Raw genomic sequence first — 23,932 nt, 5'->3', positions numbered from 1 at the left:
TATTTGCATCATGAAGGTTTTCTCAACCCAGGAGTTGCATCATAGTAAGATTAGCCATGGACAGAGGCTGGCCAGTCTTTGAAAAGTGAAAGCAAAGGTGGAAAGGGGGTCCTGTATAGCCTTTGAAACACGTGGGCGAGTATGTGTAAAATTCTGGAAACTAATTCCCTAAGAACCACCTGTCTGCCTGGGTGTCCCTTGGAAAGTGTGAGTGCTCCCAGAGGCCTCATCACTCCTCTGGAGGACCCTGACCTAGCTAATGTGGTTTGTGGCCTTTCTTATTTGTGAGCCTTGCTACTGCTGGCCTCCTGAAGGACTTATTCCTGTTTTTATAACCGAGTTTATCCGTCATAGTACTATTTAAAACATGCTTATACAGGGAAAAAACACACTATAAACTTAAACTTTAGAATTATCATAGAGATACTAAATAAAGTAATCAGCAATAAAAAAAAAAAAGTATCTGGTGTTCCTTTACAGGGTTCCATACAAATAAACTTACCCATACTTAGGGATATTCTGTTTTATTGTTTTTATTGTTCAAAGATACATGATAGGAAATTCTGCCCACAGGCTTGGTATTTGAGACCAATATTTGAGCCTCTATCCAGCTTTCATTTGTGCTTTTTTGATCCCTGTAGCAATTCATGCCATTTAATGGGGCAGTGTCCAGTTCTCAGGGAACTTGGACCCCAGTTCTCAGGTCTTTGCAGACCCTGTCACTTGGCAAGAATCACACAGCAAACCCCAAAGCAGTTCCAAAGCAGATTTTGTCCTAACCTACTTGACAACTCCAGTTATCCTGAAACCTTCAGGGACATTCAACAAAAGGCTTTGGACTTTCTCAATAGGCAATGACATAATTTTATTTCAAGCTACAGACAATGTCATAATGTTACCTTTTTCAATGATATCAAAGCAAACTTTTCAACCACTACAATGCTCCTAACAGCCCCGCAGGATTCCTTAAGATCTAGGAGAGATCAACATACAGCAATTACTAAAAGCCCTTTTTCTAGTGGTACTAACCTACTTGTGTGCATAAGAATCACATGCCATGCTTCTTTAAAATGCATGTTTATGGTTTCTTATTCAGATTTTGATTTAGTAGGTCTGAAAAACTGCCTATTACTTGATAATTATTACCTCATATTTCTTGGTGTTGTCAACATTTGTATTTCATAACAAAAAAGAAAAAGAAATGAATCCTCATTAGATGATTTACACAGTATGGGTTAAACACAAGGTAGCAATGATTTAGTAATAACAGTGAAATAGAAAATTATTCCTTCACACACAACATCCACAATTCCAGTGATCACATTTGAGACCTATTTTCTATATTTTTTTTACTGAACTATGTCAGCAAATTGCAGCTACCACTGATTTAGATTAATTTTATTCTGATTATCCTGTCTTTCTTTATTCTTCAAATAGTTCTTTTTCCTGTTAACCAGGCTAAATATGAAAGTTCTGTCTTGGTGTAAGTTGACATACATCCAACCTAGGATTTCACTTATTATTCTACAATTGAGCAACTAATTTAAAATTCCTCAAATTGAACATGGTTTGATAACTGTGTTGAAATGAAAGGAGGAATTAACATTAATGATATGCCCACTATGCACAACACTATAGCTGGGGTTATTATTTCCACTTTATAGATTAGAAAACTCAGGCTAGAAAATGTAATGAACTCTCACAGATAGAAAGTGTCAGAGCTGGAGTAGAAACCCAGCCTGTCAACTGCCACCCAGGAGTTTAGCATGTTGACCCAGTACACACATTTCTTGGCAAAAAGAAAACTAATTTATTGGAGAAGGAGATTCTTATGACAGAATGAGGTAATCAGAAAGATTTTTATTTAATGAAATCTCACTGTAATTATACTAATGATTTAAGACAACTATTTATTCATCTGTGAAGCTATATCTCAGATATTAACTTTTTAAAAGCTAATTTTTTGGTGCTATTCCATTAATAACTTTACTCCAACTAACATGAATTGTGTTACAGTCAGCAATGAATCATTACTACCACATTAATATTGGAAGAGTCTTACTTTATTTGCAAACACAAAAACAGATATATGGACAAAAAAAAAATGGAAGAGATATGGCAGACTGAACCTGTAAAAAAGAAAATTCTGTCAATCGATTCTTATACAAGATGAGGTCAGGAGCCACATGACCAAATTCTATTTTCGTATACTCCCAGTCTCCAAAATAATGCTCTGTGAATAGTAGGCCCTCAATAACCGAACATTTTGAATTCACTTTTTAATGGAGCACACATATGTCATACGAAGTGTCTCTTTTTATCTCACCACTATCACCACCCAAAACAAAAATAGCCACCAATATAAAACTCTTTTCATTTCAATAAACAAATGCACATTTATAGAATAAGTTATTGAGGAATATTTATGTGATCAAAGCACACAGTAATGAAAATCTAAGTCTCCTAAAGCTCAGAACCCCATTCACTGGAGAAGCATGATGGAACATGAAAAGATTTCTATTGAACAAAAGCAATCCTAAATGTGTCACCTTTAGAAGATTAAATACTTCAATCAATAATTTTAGCTTCTGTGGAAATCTTTATTGATCTATCAGCTTACCAGCCTACAAGAATCAAGAATGCAATTCAAACAGTGTGGAAGAATATTTATACCAAGAAACCTAATACCTAAGATATTTGAAGCATCATTCTCCCTTTGTGTGTACAAAGTTATCTGCTTATATCGTACATTTTAAGAAACTAATGCACTTTATAAACTTGTTCCATTTTTATAAAGATGATGAACTTTCCTCAGCCCCGGCTGGATCCTGCTCCAGGAAAGAAGTCTGCAGTGGGAAAGGGGTGGGCATGGCTAGCTGCTTCTCTACTTTTCCATGTTTTGCTTTTACCCTTTCTAAGCCTGGATTCTGGAAGAAGCAATAGCAGTATTTCTCTGGCCAGATAAGTGCTATTTCAAGGACTGATGAGAGAAAAAGGGATACATGAGGCTGTATCTAACTGTTGTGAACTGAGAGAAGCTCTGAGTTCTCACTTTGGGATGGGACCCTAGGGGCTGCAAAACCGAGGGTCCCTATCTCTGGGCAGCCCTGGACTCCAATTTTTCCAGATTTCTTTCAAAGTGATCCCAAATATCCATCTTAAACATCTTGTTAGCTCTTTGATAAAAATTCACTTTAAAAATTTGAAGAGTTTTTAGTTGTTGTTCATGGGAGAATTGGTCCCATTTACCTAGTTCTTCATTAACAGAAGCAGGAATTCCACACTTTCAACCTTACTAACTAATGCCAATTTGTTGTCCAAAATGGTTTATACACCCACTAACAGTGAATAGCATTTGCACTGATAAGAGATATATACTTTCCATTTTGTACTCTTTTCCTTTTGTACTCTGGGCACATATTATTATTCAAAAAGTAAGTATAAAATCATTACAAATAAAAAGAGTGAACCATCATGAATTTGGAAGACAATGCCCTCAAGGAAACTAAACATGTTGTTATTGTTTAACTCTGCTCCCTAGTGCTTTCTTTAATTCAATATTGAGCTGATTGTTATGTCATCCAGGAATTATTTTTATCAATGATGACATCAGTATTCACAGAATCTAAAATGGTTAGTGTAGCTGTATTAAATGGATCAAAAAATCACAGTGATAGAAAGAAGCCAATCAGGAAGTTTTAATGTACATCAGAGAAATGACCAGTTCCTTTGTTGCTATGGGGAAAATCCTGTTTTCAATTCCTTCCCCATTAGGGCATTCTTAGATTTAGTAAAATTCAAAACAGGTCAGCATACCAGTAGTACTAATACTGTAGGATATTGTAGATACACTCATACTGAATTTTGGAAATCTATTGTATTTCATTTAGTATATGAAAAAAAAACAAGGAATTGCCTATTAGGGTGATAATATCCAGACACATGTGTGGATAGGACCCTATGGGATTGCAGAGTTTGTTTAAAGTCATGAAAAGGAAGAATTAAAACATCATAAAGAATTAAAACATGCATTTCCTTGATAATTAGTGATGTTGAACATATTTTTATGTCTGTTGGCCATCTGTATGTCTTCTTTGGAGAAATGTCTTCATATTCTCTACCCTTTTTTGATCAAATTGTTTATTTTAAAAAAATAATCTTTCTGTGGTTGTAATTTGATTTTTAATATTTTATTTATTTATGTTTAGAGAGAGGGGTAGGGAGGGAGAAAGAGAGGGAGAGAAACATCGATGTGAGAGGGAAACATAGATGAGTTTGTTTCTCATATGCACCCCAAATGGGGACTGAAACTGCAACCCAGGCATGTGCCCCGACCAGGAATCAAGTCAGCGAGCTTTTATTTTGCATCACTACACCTAACCAACTGAGTCACATTGGTCAGAGCTAAATTGTTTATTTTATTTTTTATGTTGAGTACTATGAGTTCTTTATACATATTGGTTATTAACCACATCAAATATATCATTTGCAAATACCTTTTCTCATTCAGTAGGTTGCCTTTTCATTTTATTGATGGTGTCCTTTGCTGTGCAAAAGTTTTTTAGTCTGATGTATCACTTTATGTTTGTCAAAATGGCTACTATCAAAAAGTCAACAAATAACAACCGTTGGGCATGGAAGTGGAGAAAAAACCCTCATGCACTGTTGGTGGAAGTTTAAATGGTGCAGCAAGTATGAAGAGCAGTATGGAGGTTTCTCAAAATATTAAAAATAGAGCTACCATAAACCCCATTCATTCCAGTTCTGGGCATTTATTTGAAGGAAATAAAATCACTAATTCAAAAGGACATATGCACCCCTCCATTCATTACAGCATTGTTTACAAAGGCCAGGATATGAAAGCAAACTAGGTGTCCATCAACACATGAATGGATAAAAGAAGATGGGAATATTACATCTTATTCAGCATTCAAAAGAATATTATCCAACAGTAAAAAGAATTAAATCTTGCCATTTGAGACAACATGGATGGATGGACCTACAGGGTATTATACTAAGTAAAATAAGTCAGAGAAAGCAAATACCGTATGATTTCACTTATATTCATATGTAGAATCTAGAAAAAAAAAAAAAAACAACAAAAAACCAGACTTATAGAGAAGAAACTGCTGGTTGCCAGATGGGAGAGGAGTAGAGAATGAGTGAAAAAGGTGAAGGGAAATAAAATAAATAAGTCTTGGAGATGTAATGTACAGCACAGGGAAGATGGTCAATAATATAATAATTCTGTATGGTGACAAATAGTTACTAGATATATCATGGTGATCACATTGTAGAGGAAAAGTCACTCACCAGAAACTAATATAATATTGTATGTCCACTATATTTTAATTTTAAAAAATGAAGGGGGAAATGGAATAAAACAAATTTTCTCAGATTATATTCTGACAACTACCCATATATTTTGGGATTATCAATTTTAGCCTTTTAGAATTGAAATAAGTATTTTTGGCCTATTTTTTTTGGATTTTTTTTTTTTTTAACAGTGGACTTGTTTGTTGAGCTGATGTTATGATACTCAGTGTATCTAAAATTAAATGTTAATTATAAATTTAAATTTATTTAAAATTAAAAAAGAGTATCATTAATTTCAATCAAAAGTGAGTGGGTAATTTCTTAAAATCTAGATTATTTTGAAGCTTATTGGCCTTCCCCCCACCCCACTGCCCCAAGTATCTAGAATTGCTGAAGTGTAACATGTTCAGAACTAAGACAGATTTCCATTCATCCAGGATGATGTCAGTGTGACTCTCCTTCCACCCAGAAGGATGGCTCTGAATATCTCTTATTCTCTCTTTACCTGGGTGTTTCTGTAATTATGATCCAAATTCTCCCCACTCTCAAAATGAGGAGTACACCACTGTTTTGGGTGTGTGGCAAAATTACTTAATTGAAGAATACATCTATAATGAATAGACATTTAAAAAAATGAATTACTAATATCACCAATTCTCACTTATTGGTTTACTTTTTTGTCAATACATATTTAATTAAGTAATATTTATCATTGAGAATTTATTATTGAAAAAGACTGATACTTGATAAGACCCAATAAATTATTGTATTATTATTACTAACATATTTATGCTAAAACTAAAGCCATTTATATTTTTAGTAACCCATTTACATTCAATAGTTGGGTTATAACATTTAAAAAATATATCAGTCTTACTTTGTAGTTATAATTAAAATGTAATATATAAAATACCTATAAGTTAGATAATCTCAATAGATGCTGATTCTTTTATGGAAAAAAAAAACTCTCAACAAATCAAGTATAGAAGAAATGTACCTCAACATAATGAGGGCCACATCAGACAAACCCACATTGTGCTCGATAGTGAAAGTTTGAAAGCTTTGCCTGTAATATCAGGAATAGGACAGAGGTGCTCATTCTTACTACTCTTCTTCAACATAGTACTGGAATTCCTAACTAGAGCAATCAGGCAAGATAAAAAAATAATAGGCATCCAAATTGGAAAGAAGAAAGTAAAATTGTCTTTGTTTGCAGATGATACGATCTATATAGAGAAAATCTTAAAGACTCAACCAAAAAATTGTTGATGAATTCAGTCAAGTTGCAGAATTTTAAACTCAACGTATAAAAATTCATTGTGTTTCTATACACTAACAATGAAATATCTAAAGAAGAAATAAAATTATTTCATTCACAATAATATTAAAAAGAATAAATTATTTAGGAATAAATTTAACCATGAAACTGAAAGATTTGTACACTGAAAACTATAAAACTTTGATGAAAATAATTGAAGAAAATATAAAGAGGTGGATATCCCATGTTCATGAACTACAAAAGGTAATATTGTTAAAATGTCCATATAACCCAAGGCCATCTATAGATTGAACACAATCCCTATCAAAATTCTATTGGCATTTTTCACAGAAATAGAAAGAACAATTCTAAAATTAATATGGAACCACAGAAGACTCCTAATAGACAAAGCAGTCATGAGAAAGAACAAAGCTGGAGGCATCCCACTTCCTAATTTCCAGCTATACTACAGAACTATAGCAACCAAGAGTATGATATAGGCATAAAAATAAATAGACCAATGGAACAGAAAGAACAAAAACCCAGAAACAACTCCCTGCATATACAGTGAATGATTATTTGACAAGGGAACCAAGAATACCTCAATAGGATAGTCCCTTTAATAAATAATGTTGGAAAAACCGGATCATTACATGTAGAAAAGTGAAACTGAACTTATATCTTACAAAACTCACAAAAATTAACTTGAAATGGATTAAAGACTGAAATATAAAACCGGAACCCATAGAACTCCTAGGAGAAAACTCAGGGAAAAAGCTCCCTGATGTTGGTTTTGGCAATGGCTTTTTTGTACATGACACCTAAAGCACAAGCAACAAAAGCAAAAATCAACAAGTGGGACTACATCCAACTAAAAGTCTTCTGAACAAAAGAAGAAACAATTAATAAGATAAAAAGGTAACCTGGCAGTGTCACTAGACTAAAAGCAGTTGTGTGGAGGGAGCAGGGAGAGTGGGAGAGGACATCAATCTATTACAGTGACTTCAAGAGTACACATGTGAGCTTGGCAGATATTTAGCTGTAATGTAGCTGGCTGCCTACAGCCGGCTCATACGAAACATGAAAAAGCATCAGATGTTTGTGCAGCAAATGTATTTCAAAAGAAATTAAATTCTCTAGCCAGTTAAAGACACTGACAGCATTGGAACATAGGAAATAGCAGGGTTGGCGAATTAAGAACAGCCAGGTAGCTGGGGGGGAGGTGGGGGGGAGTCAGTGACACTCATAACTAAACTAATGTTAATGACCATCTATCTATGCCACATGCTGTGCTTAGTGCTGGGGATACAAAGCTAAATACTCACGTAAAGCAGACTTGTAGCTGACTACAATATTTCATCAACTCTGTGACTTGCTCTGTTTCATATTTAGACATCTTTGAAAGTGAAGGCATTTCACAATTTTATTGGCAGTGTTTCTTTTTTCCCCTTCTCCAGTGGTACATAAAATAATGGTGTTACAAAAGACGAAAAATAGTAAATGATTTTGACATGTTACTACTAAGTAAGAAGAATAGTAGTAAAACATATATATAAAATAGTGAAATATTGAAAACTTTTAGTTGGGGGAAAATGTGAGATCACTATTCTTCCTTTCCTCTTGCTTGCTCTTTCTCCTTTTATTCAATAAACATTTATGGAGCACATTCTCTAAGCCAAGTTCTCTGTTAAACCCTGAGAATTTAATGGTGAAAAGAGGCATAATTATTAATCAACTGGATCTAACTGACATTTAGAGAATACTTAATCTTTGCTAGCTCACATGGAACATTTGCCAAAATAGACTACATTGTGGACCATAAAACATACCTTACCAAATTTAATAGAATAAATACCATACAAAATATGCTCTCAGACCATAATGGAATTATACTAGAAATTAATAACAGAAAGATAGCTGAAAATCTCAAAATATTTGCAGATCAAATAACACTCTTCTAAATAACACATAAGTCAAATAAAATGTTTTAAGAGAAATCAAAAGCCAGTGAACAAAATAAAAATACAACCTATCAAAATTTGTGGAATACAGTAAAAGCATTGCTAAGAAAAAAATAGACAAAGGTCAGACCTCATGAAACTTACAGACTAGCTGAGAAGATTGACTAAAGACCAAGGAAACAGAAAAAAAATTGTTTAAGAATTAAAAAATTGTGATTAGAGTTGTGTTAAAGACGATAGAGTATGTGACTTTTGTAAAAGTGTGCCTTTGGGAAGCAATAGACTTACTACAGCAACTGACTAATCTGAGCTGGATTTTGGACTCCAAGGTGGGTTCCCAAAGAACTGGCTGCCAAGGAAGGGGTCTCTCAAAACCTACCAAATAGGTCTATTAATCTACTGTTGGAGCACAAGATGAGAAAGGAACTTGGACATGATATGAGAGCCATAGAAAAACAAGACATGGCATTACAGAGTCTGAGGCAAAATAAATCTAAGACAGCCAATAAATGAAGTACCAAGGAATTGTGGGGAAAATGGATATTTTACTGTAGACTGAACTCAAGGGAACCCTCGGGAAATTGCCATCACAATATCTGACATCTTTAGCAGGGTGCTGGGTCAAAATATTTCACAGAATTTTTTAAAAAGTGGGAACCCATTGCTTGCAATGGCAGAGCTAAGGCATGTTGGAGTTGGGGTAATCTCAGGAAATCAGAGAGGGATCAGACAGTGGAGCCATTTTGGTTCTTCAAGTATCAGACTCAGTTGGCACTACAGATCCTCTTGATCTCAGATTAAGCAAGGACATTTGAGCTGAGAGTTGGATGAGCTAAGAGAAGCAGGCTGGGAAAAGTATTGTAGGTAGAATAACATGTAGTAAGGTTGTGGAGTTGGAAGGAGCACCATGCAATAACAAAATCTAAAAAGCTAGTGGGGCTGGAGGGCAGAGAAGAAAGTGAGAAATGAGACCCTTGAGGTATGGGTGGGGAACAGGAGAACAGACCACAAAGGGGCTTGTCTAGCAGGGGAGAGGAACAGGGAAAGGCCCTAGTGCCTCACACAGCAGCCACTGTCCTGCTTTCCTTCATAAGCGGACTACCTCCTAATTTTGGTGGAGGAGAGGGTGGTTAGTGAGAGAAGAAGAGCTCTGAGAATAGGTTGGGACTGCATATTCCCCCAATTAAGCGTCAGATGAGACCACAGCCTTGGATGACACCTTCTTGGCAGCCTTGTGAGATCCTCTGAAGAGGACTCATATAAGCTGTGCCTGGACTCCAGATCCAGAGAAACTGTGAGACAACGGTGTTGTTTCAAGCTGCTGAATTAGTTACATAGCATAGAAAATTAATACAATGCTCTGAAGAGGACCTGTCTTGTCCCCACCCACAGGCAAATCTGAAGTTCCATATCAGAAATCGTACCTTCTAATCACACTCTCTCAACGTGCTCATCTGGCTGAATCCAATTGTAGCATCTTTGCTTAAGACCCAATTTTTGGATCTCTGCTTGCTTCTAGTGGTAATGACACCTCCTTTGCACTTTTGCTATGTTTCTGGGCCACCATTTCCCTGGACAATGTTTTTGATGCTGCTCCCCCTTGCAACCCCCACCCTTCCCACACTCCCTTCCCACCTTCACTATCACAGTAGTTGCTCTGTCTTGATCCCTTGCCAACTTCTGGCTTGCTGGTTTAGATTTCTGGGTACCTTGCTTGCCCAGGATGGAGGTTTAGAAAGGATAGTAGAAAACATATTAAAGACAGGGAAGAGATCAGAAGTTTAAAATACTGATTAAGAGGATATTATAATAGCACAGGAGAGATGACTGGAGAGGAAGGAATGGAGAGGAAAGGAGAGATTCAAGATACCCTTCCTTTGAAAGTAATACTGACAGGACCTGGTGAGGTTGAGTGGTAATGGAAAGAAGGGTCCTAGAGAATGATGTCATGTAAAGGGATAGCTGGGTGACTAGGTTGAAGGCAAGATCATAACCACACCTGAAACAGTCTAACCCTCACCAATTCTTTTCCAACTGAGATGGCACACAAGTAAACTTGCACCAGGAGAGATTTGAAAAGCATGAGCACTTAATCTCTAGAATTTAGCCTGGTCCCATCACTAACTTGACTCTACCAATTCCTAGCCATATATCCCACAAGTTACTTAACCTTACAGAGCCTCAGTTTTCTCAATGGAAATGATACTGGTACATACCTTATAGTGTTGTGAGCATTAAATGATGTCCTTCACTTCAAGTGCTTGGCACACATAAATGCTCAAGATATACCAGTTCTTATTATTAAGATGTGCCCCTCTGGTCTACTCATGTATCTATCAGTCCCAGATTTCCTACTGCTTTGGGATCTCCTCATTTAACTACAGTAGTCCTCCCTTATCCAAGGAAGATACGTTCCAAGACCTTCAATGGATGCCTGAAAGCATGTATAGCAGCAAATCTTGTATATACTAACTTTTTCCTATTTATACATACTCATGATAAAGTTTAACTTATAAATTGGCACAGTAAATGATTAACAAAAACTAGTAATAAAATAGAATAATTATAAGAATATTCTGAATCAATAAAACACATTTTAAAAAAAGAATATTCTGTAATAAAAGTTATGTGAATAGGTCTTTCTCTGTCTCTCTCTCTACTGAGTGACCAGAGGGGAATGGCTACAAGTTGGAGATGCTAGACAAAGGTATGAGTCACATCCCTGGTAGGATGGAGCAGAGCTATACAAGACTTCTTCATGCTACTAAGAATGGCACTCAACTTAAAATGTTTAAATTATTATTTCTGGAATTTTGTATCAAATATTTTTAGACTGAGGGTAACTGAAACCACAAAAAACCAAAACAGTGGCTAGGAGGAACTACTGTTTAAATTTCCTCTCCTAGTTTTCACTGAGCTCCTAGATTAGACTTGCTTTGACTTTGGCACTCACCCTATTGCAGGATGTAACAGCCAGTCCCTGGTCAAAGATAAGGAATCCCTCTTCCTCTTGTCTTTTTCTTCACTTTGTTCTTCCCCTGGGTCCATGGGACTGAATGCCTAGACCTGCCTTTCTTCTAGATCTGCCAACAGAAAAGAGAATCCAAAAGGGAAGACAGAAAAACGCATGATGAGTTTGTGAGGAATAAGGGCAGTTTCTTTTGGAGTCTGTTTATAGAAAATCCAAGAGGATTTTCCAGAGTAAGTAGTGTTTATACAGATCTAGAGTTCAGAAGAGAAATCAAAGTACAGTCAGTTCTCTGTATGCGTGGGTTTCACATCTGCAGATTCAACCAAATGTAGATCTACAGATCAAAATATTTCAAAAAAATATTACAGAAAGTTCCAAAAAGCAAAACTTAAATTTTTCATGCACCAAGCACTATGCTGAATCCATGTGAATGAACTGATGTGTAGGCATACCCTGCTGTAACCCATTTGTAAATAGAGGTTAAACGCACATACTACGCCCTTATATTTAAGGGACTTGAGCATCCATGGACTTTGGTATCCACGAGGGTCCTGGAACCAATACCCTGAGGACACCAAGAAGGGACTGTAAGTAAATTTGGGGTTATTAATGAGAGTGGTATCTTTAAAGCCAAGGGAGATGAGAGATTGAAAGAATGGAGAGGTTGTAAACTACAACCAATACTGCCCCAAAACCAACAGAATGAAGAATGAGAAAAGACCATTTTGGCAATTAAGCATTTGCTCTTTGCAGTTTTGCAAAGGACATGGCTTTTTCTTTTCTTTTTTTTAAAGAAAAATTCAGAATTAGTAACAGTTTTATAGGATTCACTCTGAAAATTTATATGGTCTTACTCATGGATTATACTATTCTCAGCAGCTTAAGAAAAACTACCATGTATAGATTATAGCAGATTTTTTGCAATAATTTTTCAAGACTCCAATTTCAAATACTACTTGAGTACATATTTTCTCTCATAAAAATGCAGTAAAATAAATTTTAAAACTTAAAGTGACCCCTTCGAGATTCTTAATAAAATTCTAGAAATACAGCTCCAATTTTTTAAATTCTATTTTATCATTTCAGAAAATGACCGTGCCTATGATGATGAATGGAGGACAACCAAATTGGACTGGGGTGTGGGTTCTGAATGGCTGGGCAGACCCACTCCAGGGTCATGTGGCTCCTTCTGTCACCTCATTCATATAATTCTAATTCATGTCTCAGCAAAGTTACCAACTACTCAAGTTCTAGACATTCAGGTTACCCCCCCCCCATACTCAGAACTATGAATATTAAATCCATGGTTAATTCAAGTCTACTATATGCTCAATTTTTTTATGATGTCCTGGAAGGTGACACTGTCTTCCACAAAATATTAGAATACTGTGCTGAGTGAACACAGTGCTTGGAAAGAGGCATATCGATCCTGAGAACTCATCCCTAATTAAACCTTCCTTGAGAGTGATTATTTTGTTTGCCACATTTCTAATGTTCATCTGATTTGGTCCTGTAGTGTTTGAAAAGACAAATCTGGGGCAGGTTTTTCTCATTTCAAACTTACAGTACGACTGAGCTTTAGGAGGCTTAAAAGCAAGTAAAAGAAAAACACACTTGAGTGTTACTGATAGGAAAAGTTTTTGATCTCTCTCTCTCTCTCGCTCTCGCTCTCACTCTCGCTCTCGCTCTTTCTCTCTCATAGCCTGCCCCATGGAGTCATGCTTCAACTCTCTTCCCTTCCTGGTCCCACAGTAGTTTCCCTTCCCCATGGCCACTGAAATTTCTGGGGCTCTCCAGACAATACAGCTGGTGCCGGTGGAGTGAAGACATGGGGACTGTGCTACAGTAGTGGTCAATGAGTCTTAAAAAATGGAGTTGTTCCAAGAGGCTGCCTATCTCAAAATTAAGTAGCATTATCAATAATACTTTAATCTAGTTGGTTGATTAGAAATGTAGTTCAGGTTTAGGTTTCATCAAAATTTAGGTCAACCTCAAACAATGTATGGGAAGGGGAAAAAAAGTCTCACTTTCCCAAGGGACACAAAGGACCTTTCTTCAAGTGACTAGTGGAACTAGTAGGTTATAAAATTGAGGCTGTGATTTGTCATGGACTCTTAAAATTGTGTGTGGCTAATACCCAACTCAATCTAATGACTTTAATCCAAAGGTAGTATTTATTAGAAGGATGCTGAATAGAGCAGAAACCGAACAAATAATTGCAGAAAGGAGGCAGCTCCAGTCCCTAAAGGCGAACTCAGAAAATTTTCAAGCTCTGCCTCTCATTTCCTTTTCCCTCGTTGGCGCTGGTTTCACTTTCTTAGGCATTGCTCCAGAGTGGGAACCTGCCCATTAACTCTAAGGCAACATTCTTACAGTGCTGGGAACACAAAGAAAGGAAAAAAAGAGGCTTCCTGTCAGCTTCAGCCTAAACACTCCAGGGCAAGGCCTCCGATCTGGCTTTGCTCATGACCACTCCTTGGCCCAATCACTGGAGCTAGAGAATGAAGGTGCGCTGTTCAGCCGAGACAGAGATTGAGCCATGTGACTATGCATTTACCAGAAGGAGGGGTGAAAGGGAGCTGAACAGACAAAGAAAAAAAGAGCCCTGAGAGACATTTCAAAGATATCAAATCATAACTTGGTGCTTGGCAAGATGTTTATGTCACTAAGTTAAATAGTCCTCACACTCCCAAGGGCCCCCTGCCACTCATCATCTGAATCTACAACTGATTTCCCCACTACTATTTTTTGTCCATAAAAACATTCAAAATTACTTAAGGCCTGCTCATAATTGTTTTATTTCTTCAGCTTCAATACAGTTTAACACTTGTGGTGGATATTGTGATTGGCTCACTCAGTACATCTTCCAACCTCCTTTGAGAATTCTTCACGCCACTGCAGTCTGGAAGGCAAATACTTTACTTCTCGGACTCCCTTGCTCCCAGATTCTGGATGTGACTTAGGCGCTGCCAAACAGAAGCACTGGTGGGAAACGTGAATTTGAAACTGAGTTAAGTGGAGAGAGAGCCAGAGCTTGAAATAGTCATCTTGTTTGGACAGATTGTAGTACACATGTCTAGATCTGGATAGCATCTGCTCAATTTAGCCGATGGCTTCTGGGTCGTAGCAAGAAAAGCAGCTTTACTGGTGGCCAGGTTCTACATTGTGGCTTTGGGATTTGTTCCTGGAAGCTCCCACTCGCAATTGTTTTTTAAGCCTACCCACTGATTTGTACATCATTTGAGAACCTGCAATAAATCCTTTTCTGATCAAATGGTTTGAGTGAATTCTGTTCTCTGTGATTGAATCCTGACTGGTACAACAAATAAATTAGTTTTGAAAAATGTCACTGATCTCTTTGTTTTTCTTTTCTACCTTGAAATTACATGGATACAAAACATAAAGTGAGGTTGGCATTATTTGTTATATTCAATGAACAGGTGAAATGTTCAGACTGACAATATCAGGTAAACTACAACATAAATATCAGGCATAGGTCTGGATTTTTAAGAAATTGATGTGAGTCTTCTAAATGTATTTATGGGATTGCTTTTAAACAATAGAGCCTTACTGAGTGATAGTTTACATTTTTAATAGAATTTATGGGTTTTTTTTGTGTGTTATAGATCATTTATATATAACTAAGTCATGATGTTCCTATAGAAAAATGGGCAATGAGTATAAACACATAATTCTCAAAAGAGGAAATAAGTAAAGCATCTAATCAATATATCAGTGTATGTGTTCAGTCTTATTAGTAATGAAAGAAATGGAAATTAAAAAAAAAAAAGACACATGTTATGGTGATTTACATCCTTAATGAAATGAGCAAAGGCAAAGCAACAGAAATACAGATGCTGGCTGGAGGACAGTGGATGGGCCCTCTCAGAGGCAGAGAAGGGCGAAGAGGAGTGGGCCCCTGGGTCTGTGAGGCTGCAAGAACTGGGGACAAGCTCAGGTTACCTTAGGTGGCAGGGGTTTATCAAATAGGTGTCTAAGGAGGGAGGAAAAATGGGAAATGTAATCAGTCCTCAAGACACCCAGAATGTTCTTCAGGATCTGGCAGTCCTAGTGATCTGACAGCAGTTTCAGTCACTTGGTAAGAGCTTGAGCTGTTCCCACAGAAGCTGGGGTCCAATACTCCCTCCTCTAGGGTCATAACAGTGACTCAGGACTTTCTAGAGCCTGACTCAAATTGGCTGAATCAAGAAAGGGATTCATTGGTTCTCTTGACTGTAAAATGCAAGGGCAGGGCTTGCTCAGGACAGCTGGAGACAAGGGCCTCAGTGGGGTTATTCTCTGTCTCTGTCTCGTTCTCTTTGTCACCACTGCTTTCCTATGAATTGGCTTAACTTTAGAACAGGTTCTCTCCATGTGGTGGCCCCTGGTAGGCCACTTACCATCTCAAATCCTCAGTTTCCTCATCTTAGAAAAATGGAGCTACAAGCCACTTACACAAAGATCCAATGAGAAGGAGTATATGTCAATGCTTTCAAACCACATTTCAGAGGAATTAGTTGTTGTGAGCGCATTGGTTTGTTTTAAAACTGTCATTCATTTAACTTGGCATTTATACCATCTTCCCTGTTTCAATTATTAATAAAATGGTATAGATTTGACTTATAGAACTGTCCTGCAATTTGGCACATAGGGAAAAAAATATCATCCTCTTTACCAAGAATATCAAGAATAAGGGATATTGCTATTTCTCTGTAAGTTGACAGTTTAGAAATTAAATTCTGGGTCTCTAGCAGCCTGTGGAGATGTTTCGGGGACCACAGTGTGTGGGGGAGGAGTGCTGGGAGGCAGCTGGCAGGGACTGAATGAGTGGGGCTGTCCTGCTTCATCAGAGCAGCCCCGCTTTTGTGTGTTTTCTACATCATGATTTTCGGTAATATTTTACATCAAAAAGAGGTGTAATAAAATCAAAATGGCAGCAACTTTAGCAGCAAAATAGAAGAAAGGAGCCAAATGCTGACATTAATCGATTAAAAGCAAATGAAGACAGAACTCATTTAATCAGAACAAAATTAAACCCCACTTGATCAAAATCTGGAATTAGAATTGATTAGTTATATAGCCCAAAGTTGTTCATGCCTAAATGGCTTATGCCCAAGGTAAACTCCCTCTTTCTCTTTGCTCACATCTGGGACAAAGGGCTCTGAGAAGCCCTAGAAATGGATGAGCTCAACTGACCCACTTGTACTTGTGGCAGATGACATTATTAGTGATTGTAGTGTTCATATTTCTGTCCAATGAAATGTGAGTGGAGGTAATGTGTGTTATTCAGCACTGAGGTAATGAAAAGCTGATGCATAATTCTCTGGAATTCCTCTTTTCCTTCCTGCCGTGGTGATCTAGAAGGCCAAAAGTTTCAAATGGAGGCACCTAAAAGATGATGAGCCTCTGTCACTCTGAGTCTCCAGTGGCTGCCTGACTGCGCAGGGCAGTCACTATCTACAAGCAACAGTGAGCAAGAAGGCTTTGTGTTCTCAATCTTAGGGTTGCTCTGTTACAGCAGCATAACCTAACACCCACTGAGAAGAAATCTGGTGGCCCCAGAAAGATTTTTCAGGATATGAAATTCATAGGGGCTGGATGGAAAAGGATGAAGCTAGGAGTGTCAAATGAAAAGGGCATGAGGTGAAGAGGGGGAACAAGTAAAAAAACATCTAGCTGAGGAAGCTGTGTGATTTGGTGGAAAAAGCATGCACTCTGGAGTCAAATAAACCTACCTAGTGTTCAAATTTAGTTTCACTTTTTACTTTCTCTTTGCCTTTGACCAAGTTGCCAACCTCCCTCTTTTCTTACTTATAAAGCATAATAACTACATTACATGATTGCTGAAAAGATTATAGACACATATGCATATGGTTAGCACTTAGCAGAGTATCTAACAGTCAAGTAATCAATAATCTTAGATGCCCTTTCTGTTAGTTCGCTTTCCTCAAATACTATTTCTAAGTTTGGTAGTTGCTAAGTTTTGATTTCACAGATTCTACAACTAGGACTCTTTCAAGTACAAAGTCCTCACTCCAAGGTCTTCATCCTCATATGCCTGCTAGAGCTTTGATATTAGAAGGGAATGCTGCCAAATCCCCTGTCTTACTGCTTTATTTGTAGTGCACCTGGATTCTGAAGAGGGACTCATGGCCAGTGTCACTGAGTCTAAAGTCTGAGCAAGGGAGAGCTCGTGAGAGAAGTCTAGAGGCCCGTGGCAGTTCTCCTTACCGACATTTCAGCTCCCTCCTGCCAGGTTCATATAAAGGCACCCCCGTTCCCGCCTTTTCAGTTGTCATTTATAGCAGCCTTCAGTCTGGTGCATTCAGCTACTTCGGTCCTGACCTTCAAGAAATATTTTAAATCAACTGTATTCAAAATTAAAGGAGAACCACTACCTCCAAAAATATAAATATAAAAGCAAAGAAATGCATGCGTTTACTGGACAAGAAGCTCCCATCTGAGCACATTAGGATCCCTCACTGACACTTGGAGGCCTTAGAGGCTATAGCTATGCCCCGAACCCCCTGTCACTGTTGTGAAATTACCAGATCCTAAAGCCCTGTTTCTTCCTGAATTTTAGTGAAAAACTTCCCTTCATCCCATCATGGTTGGACCTGGGGACAGTGTGTTAATTTTATATTACAAAATGTTCTTGACTGGAGAGATTATGTAGAACAAAATATATTTTTCAAAAGGATGCATAAGATTAGAGAATAATAGTTGAGATTTCCTGTTTCAGTGACTTGAAACATCAATTCTGAAAGAGAGGAGGCTAAGAGGGAAGTAAGAGGAGAAAGAGGAGTATAATAAGAAGAAGGTTCCAGAGGTACTGCAGTATAGTATTGTTCACCAACCAGCAGTATTTGGTGAGTATGAACCTTTGTGACTTCATTTACTCTCAACTGTTTAAAGATGGGCATCTTTGGGGGGACATTTCATCCAGTCTTAACATTTTAAGGGGAGCGTAGAATGGTTATTTGGTTTTAAAAAGCAAGGATAACGTTTTAATGTGGGAAACAGCAAATCTTTGGGGGTCCAAGGCCCCCTGGGTAGAGGTGGGGAAGTTTCAAGGAGCCATTTATATCCCCTTCCTTTTTGGAGGCGTCTCCTAGTGGAACCCCTCTACACTGAAAGCCCGATGGGTTCAGCATTCCGCAGCAAAGAGTTGTTTTGGGTTCCCGATTCTTTCTGAGGCGGGCCAAGACCTCTCGGCCCATTTGCAGAGATGAGATGATGATGGACACCCCAAGTGTCCAGCGTGGGTGGAGCCCATCCAGGCTTGGTGGAGAAGTCAGTTCCCCTCTGGCATGAGTCCCAGGCTGGAGCACCTACCTGTCCTGTTCTTAAGTCTTCAAAGGCACACCCGGAGGAAGTGATTCCCATTCAGAAAGGGGTGCTCCTCCCGCGCCCATCCCCCGCCCTTGATTGCAACGCTGCTGCTTCCCTGACTTGCATTTGTGGAGTCCCGTCTGGGGACTGGCGGTGTCCCTCGCGCGACCCCATTCCCCGGTCTCCCCTTCCCCAGCTTCCTCATCAGTCCGGGGCTCCTTCGCGCCAGCCTCGAAGCTTCGGGCCCACGAGCCCCTCGCGCCGCCTGCCACTCCCCAGGCTCCACTTTCACTTTCGGTCTCTGGGCCGGCAAAGCGGGCGGCGACGCGAGGGTGATCCGACTGGGTCCCAGGCCCCCAGGTACTGCGGGACCGTCCCAGGTGCGCCCCGCGGGGAGTGGGCTGCGTGGCTGGAGAAGCGAGCGATCTGGCATCCTCCCTGTACCCCCCGAGAGGGCTCGAGGGCCTCGGGCCGGGAGTCTGCGACGCAGAGCAGGGGTAGTCCTGGAGCCTGGGCCCGAGTCTGACGGGAGCGGGGCGGCCCAGCCGCGCGGGGGTCTTTCTCCACTCGGAGAGGGCGAGAGGCGCAGCTCCTGCGCGCCTGCTCCGCGCGCTCCCGGCGCTTTGCTGCTTCGGGCTGGGGGAGCCTGCGTGTGTGCTCCGCCTTGCGGCTGGGTTTCTGCCAGCCACTCCGTCCATCCGGGCTAGATGGAGAAGTGGGTGGGTGGCGGAGTTAGAGCGCCAGGGGCACCTTGCGGACCGCCAGAGAAACGAACGTGGCTTTGGATTTCCTACTAGGCCGGGGCGGGGAGGGCGCGCTGGGATTCCCATCCCCGAGCTTCTCTGAGTCTTCCTAGCAATTGCCCTCACTTCGCTCTCCTCTAGCGTATCCTGCTCTCCAGTCTGAGCAAATTCATGTTTCCTGTGTGGGTGCCTTACTCGCCAGGTGGGCCTGCAAGTTAATTTCACGAGTAAGGAAGGCAGTAGAGGGCACTTCCTCACAGTTTTCATAGAGGTTCCTTGTGTAGGCCAGGTTCTGAAAGAACCGCTCTGTTTTCTACCACATGCCTGGAGTATTTGCTCTCAACTCAGCACGTGGTCAACAATTTTTAAAAAATACTTTAAAAACCTGACCAGAGTTGTTTGTTTTCCTAAGGAGTTGGAATTGTACTACTACCTAGAATATTTTCAGGTGGGCCTGAAAAATAGAAAAAATTATGTTTTTTTAAAGTCTAATTAATTAAATATTTTTGTTTACCTGCAGTGAAAAGTTATTATCAGTGCTTGTTAATTTCTTTGCTCAGAACACTTCGGCAGAAAGTCCATTACCTCTTTGATGATCGATTTCACATGCCGTAGTGCCTCAGTAAAGAGAAGGGTAAGATGACCCAGAACCAGTTGCCCCTAATTTACTGTGAGTGGGGAAATTTCGGCAGAATCACCAAGGGCAGCCTAAATAAAGTTCCTCAAGTATCTTGAACTCTAACTGACTGTAAGTTAGGTACTCTGTTACTGCTGCACTTTCATTGACAACATGTGAAAGATGAGATGCCAAAGAAAAATGTTTTTTTAAACTTCAAGGGAGTACAGTCAAGTACAGGAAAGTCCTTTAAATCCTTATCTCTGTGCTCTAAATCTGTCTTGATATTTCCCCTTGGCTATCTCATAGACATCACAAGTTAAGCAAACTAATAAATGAAGCCTTGATTCCTCCCTTTTAAATTTATTCCACCCCTCATGTTCTCTGCCTCAGTAACAGGCACCTATGACTACTCAGATGTTCATTCTAGAAAGCTGGCAGCAATCTAATGGTTCCTTTCCCTTACCCCTCACTTAGGATGTTGAATCCATCCACTTCCCAGTGTCTCTGTGACTCTCCTCTCCCTCACCCCTCTTCCTCTCTTTATGGACATCACCCCCGTATAACACACTAGCTTACTTTGTCTTACTTGTTAACTAGTTTCTTGGCCTTCACTCTTGTTCCTTTGTAGTCTTCCCTGCTTCACACAGCAGCCAGGGTGATCTTCTGAAAGTGTGAAATGGATCCTAAGACCTCCTAGCTCAAAATCCAGTTGCTTCTTATTGCACTTAGGCTAGAATCCCTAATCCTTCAGCCTACGAGGCTGGGTGGTGGTCTGGTCCCTGCCCACCTCTCCAAGGCCGGTCTCTCCTGCTGCATGCTGTATGTGTCAGTTTCATTGGCCTTTGTAAGCAGGAGTCTCTACTGCCTCTGAGCCTGCAGACAGGATTGCTCGTCCCTCTGGGAAACCCTCCCTCTCCCTCTTTTCTCAGCTAACATGAATTTATCCTTTAAACCTCAGCTAAAAACATCAGAGAGCCCCAACTTAAATTGGTCTTCCCTGTTATTCTCTTTCAGGATGTGTGAGTGCTTTTTTGTCAACTTGTTTAACTCCACACCCCCCACCCTCCCAACCCCCAAACACACTGAAAGCTCTTTGAAGTCAGGGACCTGTGCTATCTTCCACTGCTAGCCATCAGCAAAACCTGACATGACACATAGTAGGCCCTGAATAAATATTTGTGGAATGAGTGATTGAAAATATTTTAACTCATTTAATTTTCACTACTATCTGTGAGAGAGCTGTTAATCTCATATTACCCAGAAAGTGAAACTGGGATTAAATCATCTGCCCAAGGTCGCACAGGACATGGCAGAGCAAGACCTCAAAGCCAGGTTTCCTTTTCTGACTGTAAGCCATATGCATATATGTATGTATATAAAATTAATACAGCTATAATTATATCTGTATGTATATGTATTCTCACATTTAAGCTGTATTACATGCTCCATTTTGACATCCTTCCTGGGATACAGCCATGTCCTCTTTGGCTCTCTCCCTCATGGACTCAACTCTGCAAAGCCTTTGATGTGATTTCTCACTGCCACCCTCCTTAGCAGCCCATGGGCCTTGCTGTCAGCTCAGAACCAGTTAGGATTTTTAGATTTCCTCTCAGCTGTTGGGGAACACCCAGGGACTTCCAGAGTTCTCCCATGCCTGAACTTGCACTTTCACTGTACTCTCCACCGTCTTGGGTCACTGGCCACACCCGCTAGGCTACTGCCATCACGAATTCCAAATGGAAGCATCACACAAGTTCCCTTTACTTCTGGTCCCCTGACTTCAAAGGAAATCCACCATTCTCCTCCTGCCCTGGGAGGAGGGGGCAAGAACACGTCACCATTTTGGTATTTAATTTTTATTGTTTTAAAAATTTCTCCAATCCTCTGTGTCTGGAAGCATCCTTTAGTAGGTTCCTAGCCAAACAAACAAACAAACCCCCCAAAACACCTCAATAACAGACAAAACTGTTCTTCCTATTAATATCTCTTTTCTGTCTTATTTGGATGGTGCCTTTTGAACTGGGATTGTGGTGTCTCTGGTTGACCTTCTCTACTATGTTGGTGCCCTTTCTGTTTAGACTGCAAATCTGCTCCATGGGGAAGAGGGGTAGGTGCCTTTAACTGTGCTTGGGAAGGGAACAGGATGGATGGAAAGTGGGATGTGGTCCTGGCTCTTCATGTTTGCTCTTATATGAGCATTCGGTGATTACCTTGAACTAGTATCCCCCCATGTAGGGCTCAAGGGATAAGACCAAGGGTCGGAAAATGTTATCTAGGAGATTTTCAACCTGGCTCTTCAGTAGAATTTCTGGGAAGTTAAAAAAAAATTTGATTGCCTTGACCTCATCACCATAGATTCTAGTTTAATTGTTCTAGATAAGGATCTAGCCAATAGTTATTTTAAGTCTCCAAGATGATGTTAATACACAGCCAGAGTTAAAAACCACTGACATTTAGGGAGAATGCCATGAACCAATCATTTCAAGGAATCCACATTACAGCATTACTACTTTTCTCATCGGATCCAAATGTCTGGGTGACTGAGGAGTTGGAAGGAATTAGGGCCAATTACCTGGGCTCACCCAGCAAGGACCCCTCCTGGCAAACAGCCATTAGAGAGGCATCTTTGTCTAAGACAGAGAAGGAAGTATGCTTGGCTCTCGGGGCCTGGAATGCCAACTCCCGTAACATTCACATTCCTTTCATGTCCTATGGCCTTTAAAATAAAGTGCAAAATATGGTCTGCAGCATGATTCCCAGGATGCTTTGCGCATAATACCAGAGTCACTCTCCTCCTTACTTGTGAATAATCATTCTCTATCAAATTCTCCTGGGGATCCCTCAGTCCACATTGATTGACCGAACAACTCTCTACTTTCTCCCTTTGTGCTTTAGCTCCCGTCCTGGCTTGCTCCAACTTAAATGAATGCTTTTCATGCCCTCCCTTTAATTTCAAATTCAGCCTAATCTTTCAGGGAGGCATCCCAGAGTCACCACAGCAAAATCACTCTCTTCCTTTAGAGATATCATCCCATTCTTTCCCAGCACCCCTTTTTATTATTCTTATAGGACTCCACACTTTCTGTTGTGTTCCATTACTTGTGTATGAATGTGTTCTGCCCTTCCAGGTTTTGAAGTCCTTGATTGTGGGTTATGTCTTCTGTACTGTTATATTTCATACAGTGCTCAGCACTTAGCCTTCTACATAACAGGCATTCAACATGTATCTGTTGGATTGATTGTAAGAGAGAATCCAGGTGACAGGTGTGTGTGTCACACAGTATGGTTAAAATCACTATAAGCACTTTAAATAATTCCTGGCTAAATATTAAATTAACTTTTGGCATGGCAATTTGATAAAGATCCAATGTTATTAAAGGTTACTGTTACGGATACTTGACTTTCTCCCTCTTGCTATTCAGTATCGACATCTTTTTCCTGTGCTTCCTACGTTTTATGAACTCTCTGCTTTGTAAGCTTTTGTAGGAAGTAAGGCTTGTCTTCCCCTGCAGAAGCTGCAAAGTCCTGATTCTTGCTTTCTCCACCTCCTTGCTTGCTAGTGTGGACACCTCACCTCGGCTCTGATGATCATAGTTGGAAATCAGGACTCTGAAGCTGAAACAAGTAATGCACAGTCGCAGGGGTAGTGGAGAACTCACTGTAATGGTGGCTGCAGCTGTGTCCAGCATCTGATCTCCAGGGCAGTAGGGCAGCTTCCTCCCAGGCCCAGTG

The 23,932-nt window shown here is 39.7% G+C and overlaps 2 protein-coding genes across 5 annotated transcripts in view; one reads left to right on the top strand and one right to left on the bottom strand.

Moving 5' to 3' along the window:
• Positions 1 to 2,041: 2,041 nt before the first annotated feature.
• Positions 2,042 to 23,889, bottom strand: LOC150008738 (uncharacterized). Its single transcript, XM_090279320.1, has 5 exons — positions 23,591 to 23,889; positions 19,633 to 19,789; positions 18,842 to 19,541; positions 17,738 to 17,851; positions 2,042 to 2,129 (listed from the first exon to the last, which is right to left on the bottom strand). The coding sequence occupies exons 1-3, from the start codon at positions 23,887 to 23,889 to the stop codon at positions 18,861 to 18,863; spliced, it is 1,137 nt and encodes a 378-aa protein (XP_090135446.1). The 3' UTR covers positions 2,042 to 2,129; positions 17,738 to 17,851; positions 18,842 to 18,860.
• The window catches only part of ERAP1 (endoplasmic reticulum aminopeptidase 1), a 35,793-nt gene continuing 30,829 nt past the window's right edge, over positions 18,969 to 23,932 (top strand). The window contains exons 1-2 of one of the 4 annotated variants that reach the window (XM_090276515.1): positions 18,969 to 19,198; positions 20,142 to 20,215. The gene's annotated coding sequence lies outside the window, so the exon portion shown is untranslated. Of the gene's footprint in view, positions 19,219 to 20,101; positions 20,216 to 23,932 lie in introns of all 4 variants that reach the window. The other 3 variants (XM_090276514.1, XM_090276512.1, XM_090276513.1) reach the window with 3 other exon arrangements.

The sequence above is a fragment of the Furipterus horrens genome, unplaced genomic scaffold, assembly GCF_987537825.1.
Source record: "Furipterus horrens unplaced genomic scaffold, mFurHor1.1.pri manual_scaffold_5, whole genome shotgun sequence".
Lineage (NCBI taxonomy): Eukaryota > Metazoa > Chordata > Mammalia > Chiroptera > Furipteridae > Furipterus > Furipterus horrens.
Note: the sequence above shows the minus strand (reverse complement) of the source record. Positions and strands in the feature narration are given on the sequence as shown.

Coding starts and splice junctions, on each gene's coding strand:
- LOC150008738 (XM_090279320.1), bottom strand. CDS start 23,889: ATGCTGGACACAGCTGCAGCCACCATTACAGTGAGTTCTCCACTACCC. Junction 19,790..23,590: donor AGGGAGAAAGTCAAGTATCC/GTAACAGTAACC, acceptor ATTAACTTGCAG/GCCCACCTGGCGAGTAAGGC. Junction 19,542..19,632: donor GCCCTCCCCGCCCCGGCCTA/GTAGGAAATCCA, acceptor TTCTCCATCTAG/CCCGGATGGACGGAGTGGCT.